We start from the raw sequence: 19,349 nt of genomic DNA on the forward strand, positions 1-19,349 counted from the left end.
TAAGGTAGTGGATGTAGACTTTGGTTGAGAAAGTCGAACCACTATAAATCATTGTGCAATTCTTTATCTTTCAATCTCCTTACTCCTTAAACAAAAACCGTTCCGACCCCTCTTTGCAAATCGTTTCGGTTGTCAATTCGAGCGTCCGAAAATCCCAACAATTGGCATCAGAGCCTAACTCGTTAAAAAGGTTTAACCACCTTGAGACGGTCCTAGAAGACGCTCTACCAATTCCCGACACAACCGAGAATATGGCTTCCACCTCCGGCTCGTTCCACATGGAAGACTCCCTACTAACGGACAAGCCTCCATACTTCAATGGAGTCAACTATAGTCATTGGAAGAAATTAATGAAGGTATTCATCCAATCCAATGATCTTGATGCATGGGAGATAATTGAGAACGGCTACTCTTCTCCAAAGAAGAAGAAGAAGAAGAAAAGTGACAAAGAACGGAAGAAAGCTCAAACTTAATGCCAAGGCCATGCACATGCTGTTTTGTGCATTTGGTCATGAAATCTATGAAGGGGTTTCTTCATGTTCAAGTGCCAAGGAGCTTTGGAATAAGCTTGAGGAAATCCATGGAAACAAGAAAGAAGAACCAACAAAGGTGGTGTCTCTAATGGCTTGTGAAGAGCCCGAGGTATCTTCTAACTCAAATGAATTTAATTCATATACGTTTGATGAGTTACAAGATGCTTTTAATAGGTTATATTCGGAGTTTGAGACCATGAACTCCAAATATAAGAAAATGATTTCAAAATTTAAAATCGAAAACGATTTTCTTTTGAAAACAAAAATAGATTTTGAAAGCCAAAATGAAATTTTGAAAAAGGATTTAGAGCTTTCAAAAATAAAAACTGAAAGTTTTGAAAAAGAAAATATTGATTTAAAAGTTAAGCTTGAATGCTTAACAAAAGAAAAAGAAATCATTTTAAATAATTCATTTAGTTCAATAATGACAATATGCTCACATTGTCATTATCATGGTCATAAGGAACATACTTGTCATTTGAAGAAAGGAAATCGTTTTAAAATTAGACAAGTATGGGTTCCGAAAGGAACAAGGGGCATTGAACCTAACGTCCAAGGATCCAAAGCAATTTGGATACCACAATCAAAATAAATGTCTCTTTTAGGTGTGTGGGAGCAATGGTGATGAAAGTGATGATATTCAAGATGCTCTAGCCACACATGAAAAAGAATGGGTAACCTCTAAACTTAATGCTTTTAATTTTGGTTATTTGGTTGCTCATTTGATTTTAAGCATGCATGAGTTTTGGTTTTAAATGATTATGCATCATTGTTTTAATCTCATGTATGTTGAAAAGATTATTATGATGAACATTTTAAAGTTATATTAATTTTTGAGAATTTTTAGTTCATCATAATGAATTTTGGTCAAAATTGGTTTTAAATGCAAATGATATCTCTCTAACAATTGATATCAAATTTCAAAATACTTTGATTTTATAAATTTTAATTTTTGGCCTAAATTTGAATGTTTATGCATGTGGTATAAATGAAAATGATATCTCTCTAGTAATTGATATCAAAATTTTCAAAATGCATAACATTTTTGGAAAACTTTATGCAAATGCACTTAATTTTAACAATTGGTATTAATATCAAATTTTAATAATTGGTATTGCATAAAGTATTTTAGACTTGGATATATTGAATTTCATGTACTCTAACATGTTTGTTATTCTTTGTAGAAATTCAATATTTTGTTTAAGTGTCATGAACTTAAAAGCGAAATTTTGTTTGGAATGCATTTATTGAGGGGGAGCTTTGATTTTTCAAATGATTTTTAAATTTCAAATTTACTACTTACTCTCCAAAGTTATTTTGAACTTCAAAGATTGAATTATTTTTTATATAACAAAAAGGGGGAGAAGTTTGGTTTGAAAATTTTAATTCTTAATGAAAAAAGGGGAGCTTAACATTTTCATATATTTTCCAACAATTGGTAACAATTAATATCTTTTTCATTAAACAATTTATTAAGGGGGAGTTTTGCAAAAAACAATTTTTCAAATGTTTTGTTATATCAAAAAGGGGGAGATTGTTGAACTATGTTTTGATATAACAATTTAAGGCAAAATGTTTTTGGACTTGAATTGAATTTGCAAAATGTTTTTGGATTTGAATTGAATTTATTCAAAGTTTTCAAAAGGTTTCAAAAATAATTCAAATTCCATTAAATTCGGATTTGAGCAAAAATGCTAAAGGGTGTCAAAGTGCATCCATGCATCTGCACTAATGCATCGATGCATCAGGCAATGCATCCATGCATCCAAACATCGAATGCAATTAGTGCATCGATGCATCCTTGCCATGCATCGATGCATGCCATGCATCCATGCATCCTGCCATGCATCCATGCATCAAGGCTGCAACGGCTAGTTTATTTGAATTTAATGAAGGGGTATCGATGCACCTTGATCATGATCGATGCATCATGTTATGGGCATCCTTTTTTAGTAGAAAAATCATCCAGAAACGACTCCAAAACATCCCCAACGGCTATATACAACATCAAACACATTCCAAGCTATAAATACAAGCTGAGGACACTTGAAGAAGTAAGAGAACAACTATCCAAGCAATCAAACATAAGAGAAGAGTTTTTCATTCTTATTTCATCTTTCTCTTGTAAATATTTTGTTCTTGAGAGCTCAATCTTGTAAACACCTACCTTAGAGAGGTTTTCTTGTTTACTTATTTTATCTTTTTGTAAAGGGGAAAGGTTCTAGCTTAGCCCATGTAAAAGCTAGGGAAAGGTTCTAGTTTAACCCGTGAAAAACTAGGGAGTTGTAAGGTTATCTCTTTTTCCTCAAAAGAAAGAACAAATTAGTGAATTTGTTGGAAAATCCTTAGTGAGGAGCTAAGGTAGTGGATGTAGACTTTGGTTGAGAAAGTCGAACCCTATAAATCGTTGTGCAATTCTTTATCTTTCAATCTCATTACTCCCTAAACAAAAACCGTTCTGACCCCTCTTTGTAAATCGTTTCGGTTGTCGATTCGAGCGACCGAAAATCCCAACAGAGTGTTTGGTTGTATTTCTTATGTACACATAGACTCTGCTAAAAGAAGTAAACTTGATGCTAAGTCCAACAAATGTGCCTTTGTTGGTTATGGCGATGATGAGTTCGGTTACCGTATTTGGGACTATGAAAATCGGAAGATCATCCGAAGCAGAGATGTCATTTTCAATGAGAATGTGATGTACAAATAGGTCAACTGTAGATCAAGCAGCTCCATACCAAAGCTGAAACAAAGGAATTTGTTGAGTTCGAGGAGATTTCTGGAAATGATGTTCAGATCAATCCTGAAACAGTTCAAGAAGAACCAGGCACACCAGAACTGAGACGCTCCTCCATAATTCCTAAACCAACCCAACGGTATTCTCCTTCTTTGCACTACTTATTGCTGACTGACAATGGTGAACCAAAGTCCTATGATGAAGCTATGCAAGTGGAGGATTCAGTCAAGTGGGAGTCTTCCATGAAAGATTAGATGGACTCGCTTATGACAAATCAGACATGGGAATTAGCTGAATTACCACCAGGTAAGAAAGCGCTCCATAACAAGTGGATCTACAGGATCAAAGAAGAGCACGATGGGAGCAAACGCAACAAAGCAAGATTGGTTGTCAAAGGTTTTCAGCAAAAGGAAGGTATTGACTACAATGAAATTTTCTCTCCAGTTGTAAAACTGTCTACAATCAGACTGGTGTTGAAAATTGTAGCTGCAGAAAATTTACATCTTGAGCAGTTAGATGTAAAGACAGCTTTCCTTCATGGTGATTTGGAGGAAGAAATCTATATGAGGCCAGAAGGCTTCATAAGAGCAGGCAAGAAAAACCTGGTATGTAGGTTGAAGAAGAGCTTGTATGGTTTAAAACAAGCTCCTAGACAGTGGTACAAGAAGTTCGATAGCTTCATGAGTAGCAGTGATTTTACCAGATGCCAAGCAGATCATTTTTGCTACATCAAGAGGTTCGACAACAACTTCATTATTTTATTGTTGTATGTTGATGACATGCTCATTGCAGGCTCAGACATGCAAGAGATTATAAACTTAAAGCAAAATTATCGAAGCAGTTTGCTATGAAGGATCTGGGTGCTGCAAAGCAGATTCTGGGATGAGGATCAAGAGACAAAGTCGGGGACTTTGATGTTATCATAGGCTGAGTACACAACAAAGTACTCTCCAGTTCAATGCAAGATGCTAAACCAGTAAGTACACCTTTAGGTGTTCATTTCAGATCTCCAAAGAACAGTCACCAAAGACGGAGGAAGAACTGCACACATGGTGAAGGTGTCGTACGCCTCAGTAATTGGAAGTCTGATGTATGTCATGGTTTGTACCAGACCAGATATTGCTCATGCAGTGGAGCTGTTAGGTACATAATATCCGGGCAAAGTACACTGGGAAGCAGTCAAATGGATCCTCAGATATCTGCGGGGTACTACAAACAAAGCACTTTGTTTCAAAAGGTGGAGATACGATACTGACAAGCTATGTAGATGCTGGACTTAGCCGGAAATATTGACATCAGAAGGAGCACTACAGGGTATCTATACTAATTGAATTTATTCAAAGTTTTCAAAAGGTTTTCAAAAATAATTCAAATTCCATAAAATTCGGATTTGAGCAAAAATGCTAAAGGGTGTCAAAATGCATCTATGCATCCCTTCAGTGCATCCATGCATCTGCACTAATGCATCGATGCATCAGGCAATGCATCCATGCATCCAAACATCGAATGCAATTAGTGCATCGAGCATCCTTGCCATGCATAGATGCAATCCTGCCATGCATCATGCATCCTGCCATGCATCCATGCATCAAGGCTGCAACGGCTAGTAACGGCTAGTTTATTGAATTTAATGAAGGGGTATCGATGCACCTTGATCATGAATCGATGCCATCATGTTTTGAGGCATCCAGAAACATTTAAACAACATTCCAAGCTATAAATACAAGCTGAGGACACTTGAAGAAGTAAGAGAACAACTATCCAAGCAATCAAACACAAGAGAAGAGTTTTTCATTCTTATTTCATCTTTCTCTTGTAAATATTTTGTTCTTGAGAGCTCAATCTTGTAAACACCTACCTTAGAGAGGTTTTCTTGTTTACTTATTTTATCTTTTTGTAAAGGGGAAAGGTTCTAGCTTAGCCCATGTAAAAGCTAGGGAAAGGTTCTAGTTTAACCCGTGAAAAACTAGGGAGTTGTAAGGTTATCTCTTTGTCCTCAAAAGAAAGAACAAATTAGTGAATTTGTTGGAAAATCCTTAGTGAGGAGCTAAGGTAGTGGATGTAGACTTTGGTTGAGAAAGTCGAACCACTATAAATCGTTGTGCAATTCTTTATCTTTCAATCTTCTTACTCCCTAAACAAAAACCGTTCTGACCCCTCTTTGTAAATCGTTTCGGTTGTCGATTCGAGCGTCCGAAAATCCCAACAGAGTGTTTGGTTGTATTTCTTATGTACACATAGACTCTGCTGAAAGAAGTAAACTTGATGCTAAGTCCAACAAATGTGCCTTTGTTGGTTATGGCGATGATGAGTTCGGTTACCGTATTTGGGACTATGAAAATCGGAAGATCATCCGAAGCAGAGATGTCATTTTCAATGAGAATGTGATGTACAAAGATAGGTCAACTGTAGAATCAAGCAGCTCCAATACCAAAGCTGAAACAAAGGAATTTGTTGAGTTCGAGGAGACACATAGACTCTGCTGAAAGAAGTAAACTTGATGCTAAGTCCAACAAATGTGCCTTTGTTGGTTATGGCGATGATGAGTTCGGTTACCGTATTTGGGACTATGAAAATCGGAAGATCATCCGAAACAAAGGAATTTGTTGAGTTCGAGGAGATTTCTGGAAATGATGTTCAGATCATCCTGAAACAGTTCAAGAAGAACCAGGACACCAGAACTGAGACGCTCCTCCATAATTCCTAAACCAACCCAACGGTATTCTCCTTCTTTGCACTACTTTTGTGACTACAATGGTGAACCAAGTCCTATGATGAAGCTATGCAAGTGGAGGATTCAGTCAAGTGGGAGTCTTCCATGAAAGATTAGATGGACTCGCTTATGTCAAATCAGACATGGGAATTAGCTGAATTACCACCAGGTAAAAAGCGCTCCATAACAAGTGGATCTACAGGATCAAAGAAGAGCACGATGGGAGCAAACGCAACAAAGCAAGATTGGTGTCAAAGGTTTTCAGCAAAGGAAGGTATTGACTACAATGAAATTTTCTCTCCAGTTGTAAAACTGTCTACAATCAGACTGGTTGAAAATTGTAGCTGCAGAAAATTTACATCTTGAGCAGTTAGATGTAAAGACAGCTTTCCTTCATGGTGATTTGGAGGAAGAAATCTATATGAGGCCGAAGGCTTCATAAGAGCAGGCAAGAAAAACTGGTATGTAGGTTGAAGAAGATCTTGTATGGTTTAAAACAAGCTCCTAGACAGTGGTACAAGAAGTTCGATAGCTTCATGAGTAGCAGTGATTTTACCAGATGCCAAGCAGATCATTTTTGCTACATCAAGAGGTTCGACAACAACTTCATTATTTTATTGTTGTATGTTGATGACATGCTCATTGCAGGCTCAGACATGCAAGAGATTATAAACTTAAAGCAAAAATTATCGAAGCAGTTTGCTATGAAGGATCTGGGTGCTGCAAAGCAGATTCTTGGGATGAGGATCAAGAGAGACAAAGTCGGGGACTTTGATGTTATCATAGGCTGAGTACACAACAAAGTACTCTCCAGGTTCAACATGCAAGATGCTAAACCAGTAAGTACACCTTTAGGTGTTCATTTCAGACTCTCCAAAGAACAGTCACCAAAGACGGAGGAAGAACGTGCACACATGGTGAAGTTGTCGTACGCCTCAGCAATTGGAAGTCCGATGTATGTCATGGTTTGTACCAGACCAGATATTGCTCATGCAGTGGGAGCTGTTAGCAGGTACATGAATAATCCGGGCAAAGTACACTTGGAAGCAGTCAAATGGATCCTCAGATATCTGCGGGGTACTACAAACAAAGCACTTTGTTTCAAAGGTGGAGATACGATACTGACAAGCTATGTAGATGCTGACTTAGCCGGAAATATTGACATCAGAAGGAGCACTACAGGGTATATCTATACTCTAGGAGGTACTACAGTGAGTTGGGTTTCTCAACTACAGAAGATAGTTGCTCTCTCCACAACTGAAGCAGAATATGTCGCTGTTACAGATGCCAGCAAGGAGATGGTTTGGCTCCAAAGTTTCTTGGAAGAGTTAGGCAAGAAACAAGAGAACAATGTCTTGTACTGCAATAGTCAAAGTGTTATACATCTAGCAAAGAATTCGTCTTTTCATTCCAGAACGAAGCACATACAATTGAGATATCATTTTATCCGGTCTCTTCTGGAAGATGGGATTTTGAAACTTGAAAAGATTAGTGGAGCTCAAAATCCAGCAGACATGTTAACAAAGACGGTGACTACGGACAAACTGAAGTTATGTTCAGCTTCAGTTGGCATGCTAGAGTAACAAGACCAGAAATGTTGTTGCATTGATCGAGGTGTGAAGAAAGATTAAAATCAGTCTTCAAGTGGGAGATTGTTGAGAGTAAAGTCAATAAAAGGGGCGTCACCACACAATGGGAATTCAACAAAGGGCCAAAGATTCAAAAAGTCAGGAAAGTCTGCTATTTTTCGGTGATTAATTGCACCGATTTCGGTGGCTGTGTTTTGTTGATTTTTTGGAGATGTGTAAATTACACTTTAACCATTGCTCTTTAGGGTATTTTCAAAGATTAGTCCTTAAGCTTCAACTATAAATACCCTAGCTCATTTAGCTTCAAAATCATCCCAAAATCTCAAATCATTTCTTTCTCCCAATACTAGAGAGTTTTCTTGTGAGTAGTGAGTGTTTTGTAAACACCTGTAAATTTTCTCTCTTAGTAAAAGATCCGCAGCAGTCCGGAGACGTAAGCAAATTGGCTGAACTCCGTTATCAATTTTTGGGTATTATTTTTTCGCTTTTATTTCGAATTCTCACTAATCTGGTTATAGGGAAATTACTCGTACTCGGTTTATTTCCTAACACAATATACTATTTATATCTTTTATGTTTTAAACTATTTGTATTTGATACACATGTTTAATTATATATACGAAAATGATCTAAGTCGATACGTGGTCTTTGATATATAAATTTTAATTATTTGATTTGATAATATATCAATCAATAGGTTAATATTTAGTTCAGACGACCGCTATTTTTTTTTTAAAAAATGATGAGTTTAGAATATATAAATAGTTATATGATCATTTTATAACTTTTAATAATTATATACTCAACAAAACAACGTGATCGACCATTTTATAACATTTTATAACTTTTAATGTGATAAGCCAGGAATTAACGGATGAAGTATTTGCTCAAAGCAAGAACCTCTTTCATTTGCCATTAAATGAGAAAATGGAACTTTTGAGGAACGAGAAACACAGAGGATACACTCCAGTGCTTGATGAGCTTCTTGACCCTGATAATCAAGTTCATGGTCAGCAAACCCTTTCTTCTTAGTGATTACATTATTTTGGAACTGTAATTTTTGCTTTACCTTTCATATTTGATCATTTCTGAAATGGTTTAACTGAAGTATTGAGCTTCTTCTTTTTTTCACTGCTGGAGCAGTAGGTGACTACAAAGAGGGGTATTACATAGGCGTGGAAGTACCCGAAGATGATCCCGACGCGGAGAAGCCGTTTTACGGGCCAAATGTTTGGCCTGAAGATGGTAAGCGATATCGGACTTTGTAGATTGCTTATCTTGCAAGATCTGGTTTAAAGAAATTTTCGTCAATGTTTTTGAAACCTTTGGCTTTGGTTAGGTGTTTTGCCTGGATGGAGGCAGACTATGGAAAAAATTCCATCATGAGACATTGTAAGTTACATAGCTAGTATGTGATAAAGTCGTGTGAAGAATATAGGCCAATGAGATTTTGTTTTTGTTCATCATGTGCAATTAGGGAGGTGGCTAAAGCTGTTGCAAGGATCATAGCGCTTGCACTCGGCTGCCTCGAGGTTGAATTTTTTAATAAGCCTGAGATGTTTGGGAAGCCTATTGCCACCTTACAGTTACTACACTACGAAGGTGGAGCAACGTGAAATGTCGTTACTTTCATTTCGGTGTCTATGCACTGTCCTTGTAACTATGGTCCAAACTGCATTTAGTTACGATGAGAGCAATTGATGAATGATGAGTTTTAAGGGACATTCCGTGTTCAGCATTTGCCGAAGAACTTTAGACTCGTTTTCAGTTCTTTGATTTGTTTCTTGTAACCATGTTTCTTCTCCTTCATGACTAATTACTTGGTTTTCGGATGTGCCCAGGTCCACTTTGCACCGAGTTTTGGGGAATGGTCAGGAGCGATACTCTGTAAGTCATCGTCTCTTTCCGTATCCAATCTTTGTCATCCAAGTTTTAAGACCCTTAGCTTCCATTTCGATGATTCATAATTAAAATAAATGTCCTACGATGCCTTCATGTCATTATATCGGTTGCTACTAACTCTCGTTACTCTATCATGTTGATTCGGTATTATATTTTTCTATCGTGTTGATTCAATCGTTGATATATGTCTTATATTGATGTGGTTCTTCATTCTTAAAATACCTGAATCCAATGTATATTTGAAAACATTGATGTAATAACCTCCTATACATATCCGTGTCGGGCACATAATAACTTTAGAAGAAAACGAAGGTTTAAGCCTGTTGTTTCTGATTACAGATTGCGTACTTTGTCGAACCAAGTCACAACTGTCTCGTCGAATGCCTGCCTACTTGCAAATCAGAAGACAATCCTCCAAAGTAAGTGTACAGGATTGAAGTCCATCTTTTAACTTTCTAGACTACTCTGAGTCTTGAACTTTCTTGTTTTGTCTAAAGTGCTCTAAGATTCCTTATCTTGTTTTGCCTGACGACCAACTCTAATTGATTAGAAATGTTGCATGTATTTCTTACCCAGGTTTCCATCGATTCGTTGCGCGACGTACCTGAGCCGACGATACAAGGACACTCATGCCGAGTTAAGTGTATACGACAACCATCAAACTTGAAGTCATCTCCGATTACTTTTAGGTAATATAGGCTCATTATCAATTTCATTCTGCTAATTTCAAACATCAGAATATCCATTTTACTCGAATGATAGATACATTGTGCTTATAAATGTTATTAAATACAAATGCCATCACTCAACTTTGAATATATTCCTGTTTTGGTTACTAAACCTTAAATCTTTTTAATTTAATCACTCAGCTTTGACATAGATTTAACAACGTTTTCTTTAAATTTGAAAAATATCCCTGAATTTTTCTTTCTAAATTTTAACTTAACTTTTCAGATGACCTTGAGTTTTCAATGCTGAAGCATTTTATTCTAAATTTTAATGTTGGGAAGGGGAAGGGGAAGAGGAGAAGATGAGTAATATATTTTAATTCCACTACAAATGATAACGATTGTAGATCAAAGTTGTTTTCTTGAGTTTTCAATTGAACTTTACGAGTTTTAATTAGAAAAATCTAAACTAATAGAGTGATGGGGGATAATAAGATAAGTTTGTTAATATCTGGAGTGATGAGAAGACATTAGAAATGACAGTGTCAAAATGGAACTTTAAAAAATTGAAAGCTGTTTAGGAAGAAGATGATGAAATGAAGGGAAAAAAAGACTTCAAACAAAATATATTGAAATGACAAAAATCAGAGCGCTTTCAACTAGAGTGAAAATGGTGTAATAAGCCAACACTAACTTTTATGTTGCCTCAAATGTAACGGTGAAACAAACGAAGAGTACGAAACAAGTACAAAGTAAGCGCTTACAACTATTGGGATACATGTATATCAGTAATTTTGTTAATCAAGTCTTGCGATTGTGAATCACCCACAAAAACTGAGATCATTTTCACAAGATACGCCCCATTAGATCTACCTGCACAAATAAATGGACATTGTTACTGTTTTATTCGGCACGAACCGAGAGCGCAAGCAGTACCAACTTCTGAAGATACGTATTTGTAAACCATGAAGATTTATAGGTTAGTCTTGTAATTCGTCTGGTACATGTAACTTCTCCATGGCAGCCTGTTTAAAAAGATAAAGATCAAAAGGTGGCATGGGTGTAAAGAGCAGTGTTTCATTTCTCCTTAGGACGTAGCAATACCAAAATGAAGAAAGGAAAGATCGAATGTATGTCGATACCTTGATCGTAGCAACATCAGTTGCGGATGGTTTTAAATCCAAAGCGATTCCGAAATGAAGCATGGCTTTTTCGTGCAAGTTACGCCGCTTGTAGATTTTACCCATCAAGGCAAACACACTGCTTTCACGAGGGGCACACTCTTTCAGTTCCTCGAGAACTTCAAGAGCATCATCAAATTTCTCCAAGCTCATTAGTATATTAGCCTTTTGATACATGGGAAACGGGTTTTTTCTGTCTGCCAAAATCGCACGATCCATTATCTTCAGGGCATCCTCACTTCTCTGAAAAATGATTGCAAGAAAAATTCAAAGAACTCCCCAAGACAATACTGTTCCAGTTAAGATACAATAAACAGTACAGAAAATAGCTTGACCTTTAAGGCATGGAGAGCGGTTCCAAGAAAAGACATTATAACAGAAGATCGTGGGTTTATGTGGAAAGCTGTTCTAAAGTGATGCTCAGAAAACTCAAACTTCTCTTGACGAAGAAAGATCATTCCTAGACCATACCAGGCATTATAATGCCTTGAATCGATCTGGAGGGCATGCTGGTAGCTCTTGATTCCATTCTCAAAATCCTCTAACGCAACATACCTTGCGAATGAAGATGTAATGGCGGAACTTTTAATGAATAATGAAGTTTATAAAGAAACAAGTGTATTATTAACAAGTTCAAAATTGAGGGAAATATATCCATGGGAACATACTCATGACCACAAAGGGTGTGGACGTATGCAAATCTTGTATTCAGTTGTACAGCTCGTTGGAAAAATTTCAAAGCAGTTTCGTGGTCTTTCTGCAAGCTGTAGCAGTTTCCCATGGCACACCTGCAAGTTAATTCAAATATTAAAAACGGAACAACGATAATGGAGATAATAGAACTCTCACAATGGCAGCTTTCTAAACCCTCGACAAAACTGAAATTAAACAAGCGGGTAGGTAGAAATTAACCCCATGAAAATAACAGCTTTGAGAAACCTTGGATAGTAAAATTTATAAATTATTCAAGAAAGAGAAGGAGATTGCACTACTCAACAAGAAGTTGGATAAATCTACCATGATTGAGGAGCCAAGCGGTCAGTTGATATCAGTTCACGAGCTAGGTAACTTAACTTCATATCTTCTTTTAAATGCTGCAAGAAAATAATGACAGCATGAGGAGAAAAACATTACAAGTTTGAATGAGAACTTCAAGCAAATAATATTTCAAGCAATGTGACTTGACTCTTCAGGGATCAAGGGAACTCACATATAGAACAGTGGAGTAAACATCCATTCCTTCTAAACTGTAAGGAGACACCCGAAGGGAAAGACTAAATACCCGATCAGCTTCTAAGTAATCAACCAATTCGAAATGTGCTTTTCCAACCTGCATCAAAATTTTTTGAAATATACTTCATAGTCAATGGGATGATAACTCAGCATTAATTATCTGACACTCACGTAACACACTGCGTGTGTCTTCCGAGCATGCTCAAGTCCTTCGGTTAAGGACAATCATATTAAGAAAAACAGTATTTTAAATCAACCTACATAAAATGTGTAAAATTACAACTGCTAAAATACTGAATGCATGCTTCTATGACCTCATCAATAAAAAGACTTTAAATCACAAGTCAATGCAGCTTGATCAATCTGGTATGAGATGATCTGACATCTAGAGAGGAAGAACGAGAATCTTGCAGCAGAAGCATTACCTGGGACAGGACCCAGCTTGTATTATAATGCCTAAGTGGAAGTGTTAGAAAGGTATCTAATGCATCCTGTAGACCGAAGAATTACCAAAAGCATTAAACATCATCCCAGATGTATGAATTCAACTTCTATTTCTTCAATATAACCAAATAATTACCTGACACCTGTGCAGACATGAAAATCTGTAGCCTTCACCGAGGGTTGTTAAAAGGCTTAAAACTTCTGAAGCAGCACTTACAAGTTTTGAGCAGCTAATAAAAACCCCGCCAACTGGAACAGTTGGCTCGTCTTGGTCAAGGGATCTAACATCAACAGAAGAAGACGAACTAGAAGTTGCTGACGCCGCATTTGCACGAAAATCATCAAATGTCTCATTCCTTATTCCTAAACAACAACAGAATTGAAGTTTCTTAAAAGTAGTTAAATGGAAGAAGGGTTTATGTTTCCATTCATCAGTAGAACGATTAGCATTTTTGTTCAGTTCAATCAAAAGAAAGTCACAATAAGTTCCCAGAATGAACACACGAAACAACTTAACTTCCTTTTCATCATGCCCATAAATCATAAATCAGCAAATTACATATTCAAATTGGAATTTATTAAAGAAATAAAAAATTGAAGTGGCAGAATTCGTAGAATTAGTGATGAATAAGGAGATTTATGACCTTCTTCAATATTTCCGTTCGCCCAAGATTGAGACTTTCGAACTGTCACAGTACGAAGAGCAATAGAACTCAACTTGGCTCCAAGGTATTTAGAAGAGTTAGTTCCATTTCCAGCTACTGCCGTGGTATTTGCATTTGTGTTGGTCCCAGCGTCTCCAGCCAATCTTGTACTTCTACGGGAACCAGAATCAAAGAATAGCCTCCCAGAAATCTAAATAAAAAATATTAACAAACTAGTTGAGGTGTAGTACAAGGAAGTTTCATATTGTATACCATGCAAGTACACGGATAATAAAAAAGCACTGGTTCTGCAAACTGGAAATTGGCATGTCAAACTATCAAAAGAGAACCAAAAACTGTTTGAATGGCTCCTTGTATCGATCTTTTATTGAAAAGATTATTGCATCGTACCCAAAAACCTCTGAAGAAAATCATGTTAAAGCCCCAACTAGCAAGATTCTGTTGATTACAAAAACAACAAACGACATGGCTAGTGAATGTGCTACATGACTGAAACTAAATGGGTGGTCCTCTTTCTGGTTAAAAAAATTTAAAGCAGGTATATCTATTTGATTAACTATTATTTTATATTAGAGGGTCAAGTGTGAAATAAATGGCATGCAAATTATGATTTCAGTATTTCACCAAAGCTATAAATTCCAAGGCGTTAAAAAGAAGTATTGAATTTACAAACAATTTTACCTTTCGTAATTTTCCTTCATCGACAAACTTTCTTCGAGGGGCTTGAAAGGCAGAGTTCACAACTGACTTGGGAGAACCATCAGTATTAACCGTGTTGTGATTGGAACCATTTGGCTGCATATTTCTACACAAAAGTGGCGGTACAACTCCTGAAAACTACAGAATACATAGAAATTCATGTTGGTTGCTCCTAAATAGACATGAAAAAATAAAACAAACCAAATAACCTCACAGCGTCCACCCAAGTTAACTAACTAATCAAAACATTTAACTCTGCATACTATGTGATTCAGTAAGTTGCATCTCACATCTTACCTGTGAAGCCACTGGTGAAGGAGTATTATAAAATGATATATTTGAAGGACCACTATTTTGGGGCTGAGACACGGATATAGTTGCTCCATGATGATTACCAGGAATATCTCTGAGGTTACTGCCTTGTATGTGTTTCAGTTGTCTAGGAATGACATCTTCGGAACCAAGTTTTTGGGAAGAAACCAAACTATAATCCTCACTAGCTGCATGCAAATTTGGGGAAGCTAACCCATGATGCAAGTACTGCTTTTGAATGCAAAGAGCAGCTGCTTCCCCAAAAACCACAGTTGCTTCTTCAGCAGCACCTAATATAACCATACAAAAAGCGAAGAGAAATACTGAGTAAATACAATATCAAGTCAATCAAAAACAAAAAACAGAGAGCCATTTAAGTGGTATATTATCTATAAATCCAGTGGAACTAGAAGACAAAAATTGAAGTTAACCAATGCTTGGTTTAAAAAAGCGCGCATCAGGCGCGCCTGATGCGTGATGCGACTGTTGCGATGGTCAAAGCGCATCGGGCAGCCTGATGCGGTAGGGGGTACATAATGCGGTCTGATGCGATCCGATGCGGTATAATGCGGGCCGATGCGTTTAATAAGATTTTTTTAGGCTTTTAGTTGGACTAGTTTATGTTTCTAACTTAATTGCTGGAATGGGCTTAAAAAGCCCATATTCAATTGACCTAAATCTCTAATAAAATGTCACCTGGTTGCTGCTTTCCTCCATCGAGCTTTCCCCCCTGCTATTGAAAGATCTGTCTGCTGAGTGCTGCCATTGAAGAAACTTGAAGGTAAGTCTCAATTTTTTTTTTACATTTATCCTCGATTTTACTGTTTCTTTTCATCCCTGCCACTCGCAATAGACTTGACAAGAGGCTGCTGCTATTTTTTTCATCCCTAAGTTCTTATGTGTACTAAAACAAGTTGTTTTTTGTTGCTTAAATGAATGAACTGTTTTTACGTCCTATAGATAAGTTCTTTTTGTTGCAATAGCTTTTAGAAACATAAACAAGTTGTTTTTTGTTGCTTAAATGAATGAACTGTTTTTACGTCCTATAGATAAGTTCTTTTTGTTGCAATAGCTTTTAGTTGCAATAGCTTTTAGTTGCAAAAGCTTTTAGCTTTTAGAAACATAAACAAGTTGTTTTTTTGTTGCTTAAATGAATGAACTGTTTTTACGTCGTATGATTTTACTAAAAAAACTAAATCAAGAAGCTTTAATGCCGCAATAGCTTTAAATTGATTTTACTGAAGGTTTAGCGAAGAACTGTTTCTTTTTGTTGCTGGGGTGTGTGATTGTTTTGCTACTTGCTACTTGTTTAAGCTTTTATATGTACTAAAACAAGTTGTTTTTTGTGATTTTTAGTATGGAACCAACTCCTAGTGCTACCTCAACGGGTTCAAATACAAACACAACCAACAAATTAACTGATCCAGCTAGGAAATATTCTACGCAAGAGCCTAGCAATAGAAACAATTTTCGTTGCCATTTTTGTTCTAAAGTAGTGAAGGGTGGTGTGTATCGAATGAAATGGCATTTCATTGGTGGTTTTCCGGATGTTACTAGTTGCCGAAACTGTCCAGAGCATGTAAAGGAAGAGGTGAGGTCTTTCATGCAACAAAAAAGGTCCTATGATGGAGTCTCAAAGAAGATTCGACTATAGTGACTATGATCTTGATGAAGATGATGATTATGTTGAAGTGCAAGGGGTAGTAGCAAAATGTCTCAAAGAAAAAAGCCAAGACAAAAAGGTCCTATAGATAAGTTCTTCGCTCCTAATCCCGAAGATGTTGTCAAAGGAGGAAAAGTTGGAAAAGGAGGGAAGCAACAAACTATCAATGTCACGGTTCAAAAAGAGTTGAGGGAAAAAGTTTGTAAATATATAGCACGGTGGTTCTATGATGGAGTCGACCCGTCAAGAAATGATAAAGGAAAAAGACCCGCTCTTGTTGATGAAGATGAGATGGAGGAAGACATTGGAGTGACATGATGATGAGGGAGATGGAGACGTGCTCGGGTTTGATGATGGGGATCTTGGAGACATTTAGTTTGTGACTAGAGAAAGTTTGGAGAACTCTGTGGGGGAAGGGAAGTGGGAGCTATTGTTGATTTGTCTTTTGGTTGTTTTGATTTTCCTACGCGTACTTGTCTATTATGTTATTTAACATTTATGAAGTATTATTAAACTACTTTTGGTATTAATTGATGTATTTTTTATATATAAGTATTTACAGGGTATAAAATTAGTTCAAAAGTTTTTTTTTTGTGAAAATTAGCGCATCGGGTTCGTGATGCTAGCGCATCACGCATCACGCATCGGCTCTCGGGACACTAAACGCATCAGAGCGCATCTCGCATTTTAAAACCAAGAACCAATGAAGTATATCAGTTCACCAATATTAACTAAAAAATTAAAGAAATCAAGGATCTGGTTGACAAAATAGCATAGCACAAAAAAGAATATAGAACCACAGAGTAGTTTTAGACACACCTAATATACACAACTCCTCGTATGCAGCCCAAAATAAAGGATCTATAGACAAAGCCAGCCTAAAATGATGAATGGCGCTTTTCTTTCTATCTGTGTACCTGAAAAAGGGATGTTTCTCAATTACAGAACATGAAGATCAAAACTGTTTGACAATTGAAATATAGTCCCACCACCCAAGTAGTTAACCGAAGGAAAAGTCAATGCATAGAGGATTGAATTCGTTCATTATAGGGGAAGATTGCCCACCTCCACCCAGCCAGTAATGATATTAAGTAGAATTATATAAAAGCAAAAAAGATGGATGGACGTCAACACAAAACCATAACCATCCCTTGCATTCTATCAAGCCATCTTTGGAGAATAGTTTCTCGACAATATCAATGCAAATTTCAGAAACCCAGAGTACATTGTCTGTCCCTAAATTTTGTATAATATCTCCCAGAGTTTAAGGTGAAATAACTCAGATACCTGCAAATAAGGCCAAGAAGATAATGACTAGGTGCACCATCTGGAATCTGCAAAAATGACAAGTAACTATCAAGATATTCCCATCACAAGGTTCATGTGAAAGTCACGGACAACTAATTTGTTCAATAGGACATCAGCAATACCTCTCCACCGGGCTCATTAGCAGAACATAAAGCCGTTTCAGCTTCATTAAGTAGATCCATCTGAAAGCATGACATCGCAAACAAGTAGCGGGACTGAGTTGTTTGCATTCCTTCATATAAAGAAAAACTTCACTAATGAGCAACAAGATAAGATATTATAATTGCGGGGGAGGCTATGACTTGATATATTAAAACACCTTCAAACAATTAAAACAAGACAATGCACATACCATTTAGAATATGATATGCCGAGTAAGCTTGATTGTTCTGCAAGTAGCAAGCAGCTAGCAACTGCAAATTCACCTACATTTAAAACAAAAGTCCATAATATAGTTTGCTATTTGCAGTAAAGAACCCCACAAGCAAATTACAAGAAAATCGAATTTAGAAATTTATCAAGTTCCAATAACAAAATCTACTCTCCAGAAAACTTAAAGAACGTTCGACGCCAATTTAAGGGTAACGTGATCCTTTTTGTAGTTTACAAATTACAATAGAAATTGAAATTTGTTAAACAACCATAATCAGAAACTAGAAGCTAATGACATGAATTTAACACAGAAACCAATATTTTGGGGGGGGGGGTTAAATAAAATTAAGAAATAAATTAACCACAAAAAAAATGATTGAACCAAGCATTGGCCACAGTGGATCTTGAAAAAACCAACGAACATTTTTTCAATTTCACTCATAAACGATTGAAGAACTTAAAATTTCTTACTAAAAAGACCAGAAAAGATTTTCTTTCACCAACCAAAACAGAACAAATTCGAAAATAAAAAAAAGAGTTAAAAAATGGTTTTCTTTTCTTTTCTTTTCGAGGGTGAACGGGTGAGTTACCTCGGAAGGGAACTCGGCGCAAAGACGTTCGCAGAGGAAGATGGCATTTTTTAACATGAAATGGCGGAGACTGTTTTGAACACAGTCTGTGAGTATCGCTTCCATGGCGCTCTTTCCCCTTATTGGTTCGATTGAGAAAATTAAAATAAAGCAGAAACAACCGGAAAATGTTGAAAGAGAAATATTTTCTTGGTTTCCTTTAGGTTTCAAAATAAGATTGGCACGTGCTTTCTACTCTTCAATTTTATTTTATTTTTCAAATTCGGTTCTCAGGGATATTGTTGTGGGTTGGGTTAGCAATTCGCTTATACCGTAAACCGCCAATAATTTTCTTTTTTTTTTTTCCTCTTTGTAAGTTATAACCTTCTACCGTGTACCAAAATGATAAAAAAAATAATTAATTATTTGATCTATTGATTGAAATCCAGATCGGATACTGAAGAGGCGAAGGCACCTCCCAACCCAGTTTGCTCCATTCACAAACATCAAGATTCGAACCACTGACCTAGTATCTCATCCTACTAGACTAATCGGTTGTTGGTAAAATGACAAAATTATTAATATTACATTCAGGATTAATTTTCCAAATTAAATTAAAGAGTTTATTGATAATCTATATAAATGATATTTAAGTTGAAGTTTTGAATTTAGTTTTAGATTTTATTATTTTTTTTAAATTAAATTTTAATAACCAATTGTAGAATTAATCGTTGGAAGATTACGTTAAAGAAAAAAGAATTTGT

At 36.4% G+C, this 19,349-nt stretch overlaps 1 protein-coding gene, 1 long non-coding RNA gene and 1 pseudogene across 3 annotated transcripts; 2 read left to right on the top strand and 1 right to left on the bottom strand.

Annotated features, from left to right (window-relative positions):
• Positions 1–8,412: 8,412 nt before the first annotated feature.
• Positions 8,413–10,230, top strand: LOC120117789 (annotated as a pseudogene).
• A 577-nt stretch (positions 10,231–10,807) lies between these two features.
• On the bottom strand, positions 10,808–18,762 carry LOC120117847 (cell division cycle protein 27 homolog B-like). Of its 2 annotated transcripts, XM_039138042.1 has the most exons (16): positions 18,607–18,762; positions 17,997–18,069; positions 17,767–17,876; positions 17,624–17,670; positions 17,156–17,253; positions 14,659–14,963; positions 14,344–14,499; positions 13,642–13,852; positions 13,134–13,360; positions 12,979–13,044; positions 12,531–12,650; positions 12,338–12,414; positions 11,989–12,108; positions 11,656–11,875; positions 11,282–11,563; positions 10,808–11,164 (listed from the first exon to the last, which is right to left on the bottom strand). In XM_039138042.1, exons 1-16 carry the CDS (start codon positions 18,709–18,711, stop codon positions 11,120–11,122), a joined length of 2,262 nt encoding a protein of 753 aa, XP_038993973.1. In that variant the 5' UTR covers positions 18,712–18,762; the 3' UTR covers positions 10,808–11,119. The 2 variants fall into 2 exon arrangements, with proteins under 2 accessions (XP_038993973.1, XP_038993974.1); XM_039138043.1 differs by lacking the exons at positions 17,624–17,670; positions 18,607–18,762 and having other exon boundaries at positions 17,997–18,012.
• On the top strand, positions 15,413–16,290 carry LOC120117848. Its single transcript, XR_005515689.1, has 2 exons — positions 15,413–15,454; positions 16,030–16,290. It is a non-coding gene; the product is annotated as an uncharacterized LOC120117848 (long non-coding RNA).
• Positions 18,763–19,349: the final 587 nt, after the last annotated feature.

Source organism: Hibiscus syriacus, unplaced genomic scaffold (genome assembly GCF_006381635.1).
Source record: "Hibiscus syriacus cultivar Baekdansim isolate YM2019G1 unplaced genomic scaffold, ASM638163v2 tig00110321_pilon, whole genome shotgun sequence".
NCBI classification, from domain to species: Eukaryota; Viridiplantae; Streptophyta; class Magnoliopsida; order Malvales; family Malvaceae; genus Hibiscus; species Hibiscus syriacus.

What these genes read in the sequence shown, in the direction of transcription:
- LOC120117847 (XM_039138042.1), bottom strand. Translation starts at nt 18,711, where the DNA reads ATGGAAGCGATACTCACAGACTGTGTTCAAAACAGTCTCCGCCATTTC. An exon ending in CAAGCTGGGTCCTGTCCCAG is followed by an intron (nt 12,651 to 12,978) that starts GTAATGCTTCTG and finishes ATTTTGATGCAG; the next exon opens with GTTGGAAAAGCACATTTCGA. An exon ending in CTGATGTTGCTACGATCAAG is followed by an intron (nt 11,165 to 11,281) that starts GTATCGACATAC and finishes CTTTTTAAACAG; the next exon opens with GCTGCCATGGAGAAGTTACA.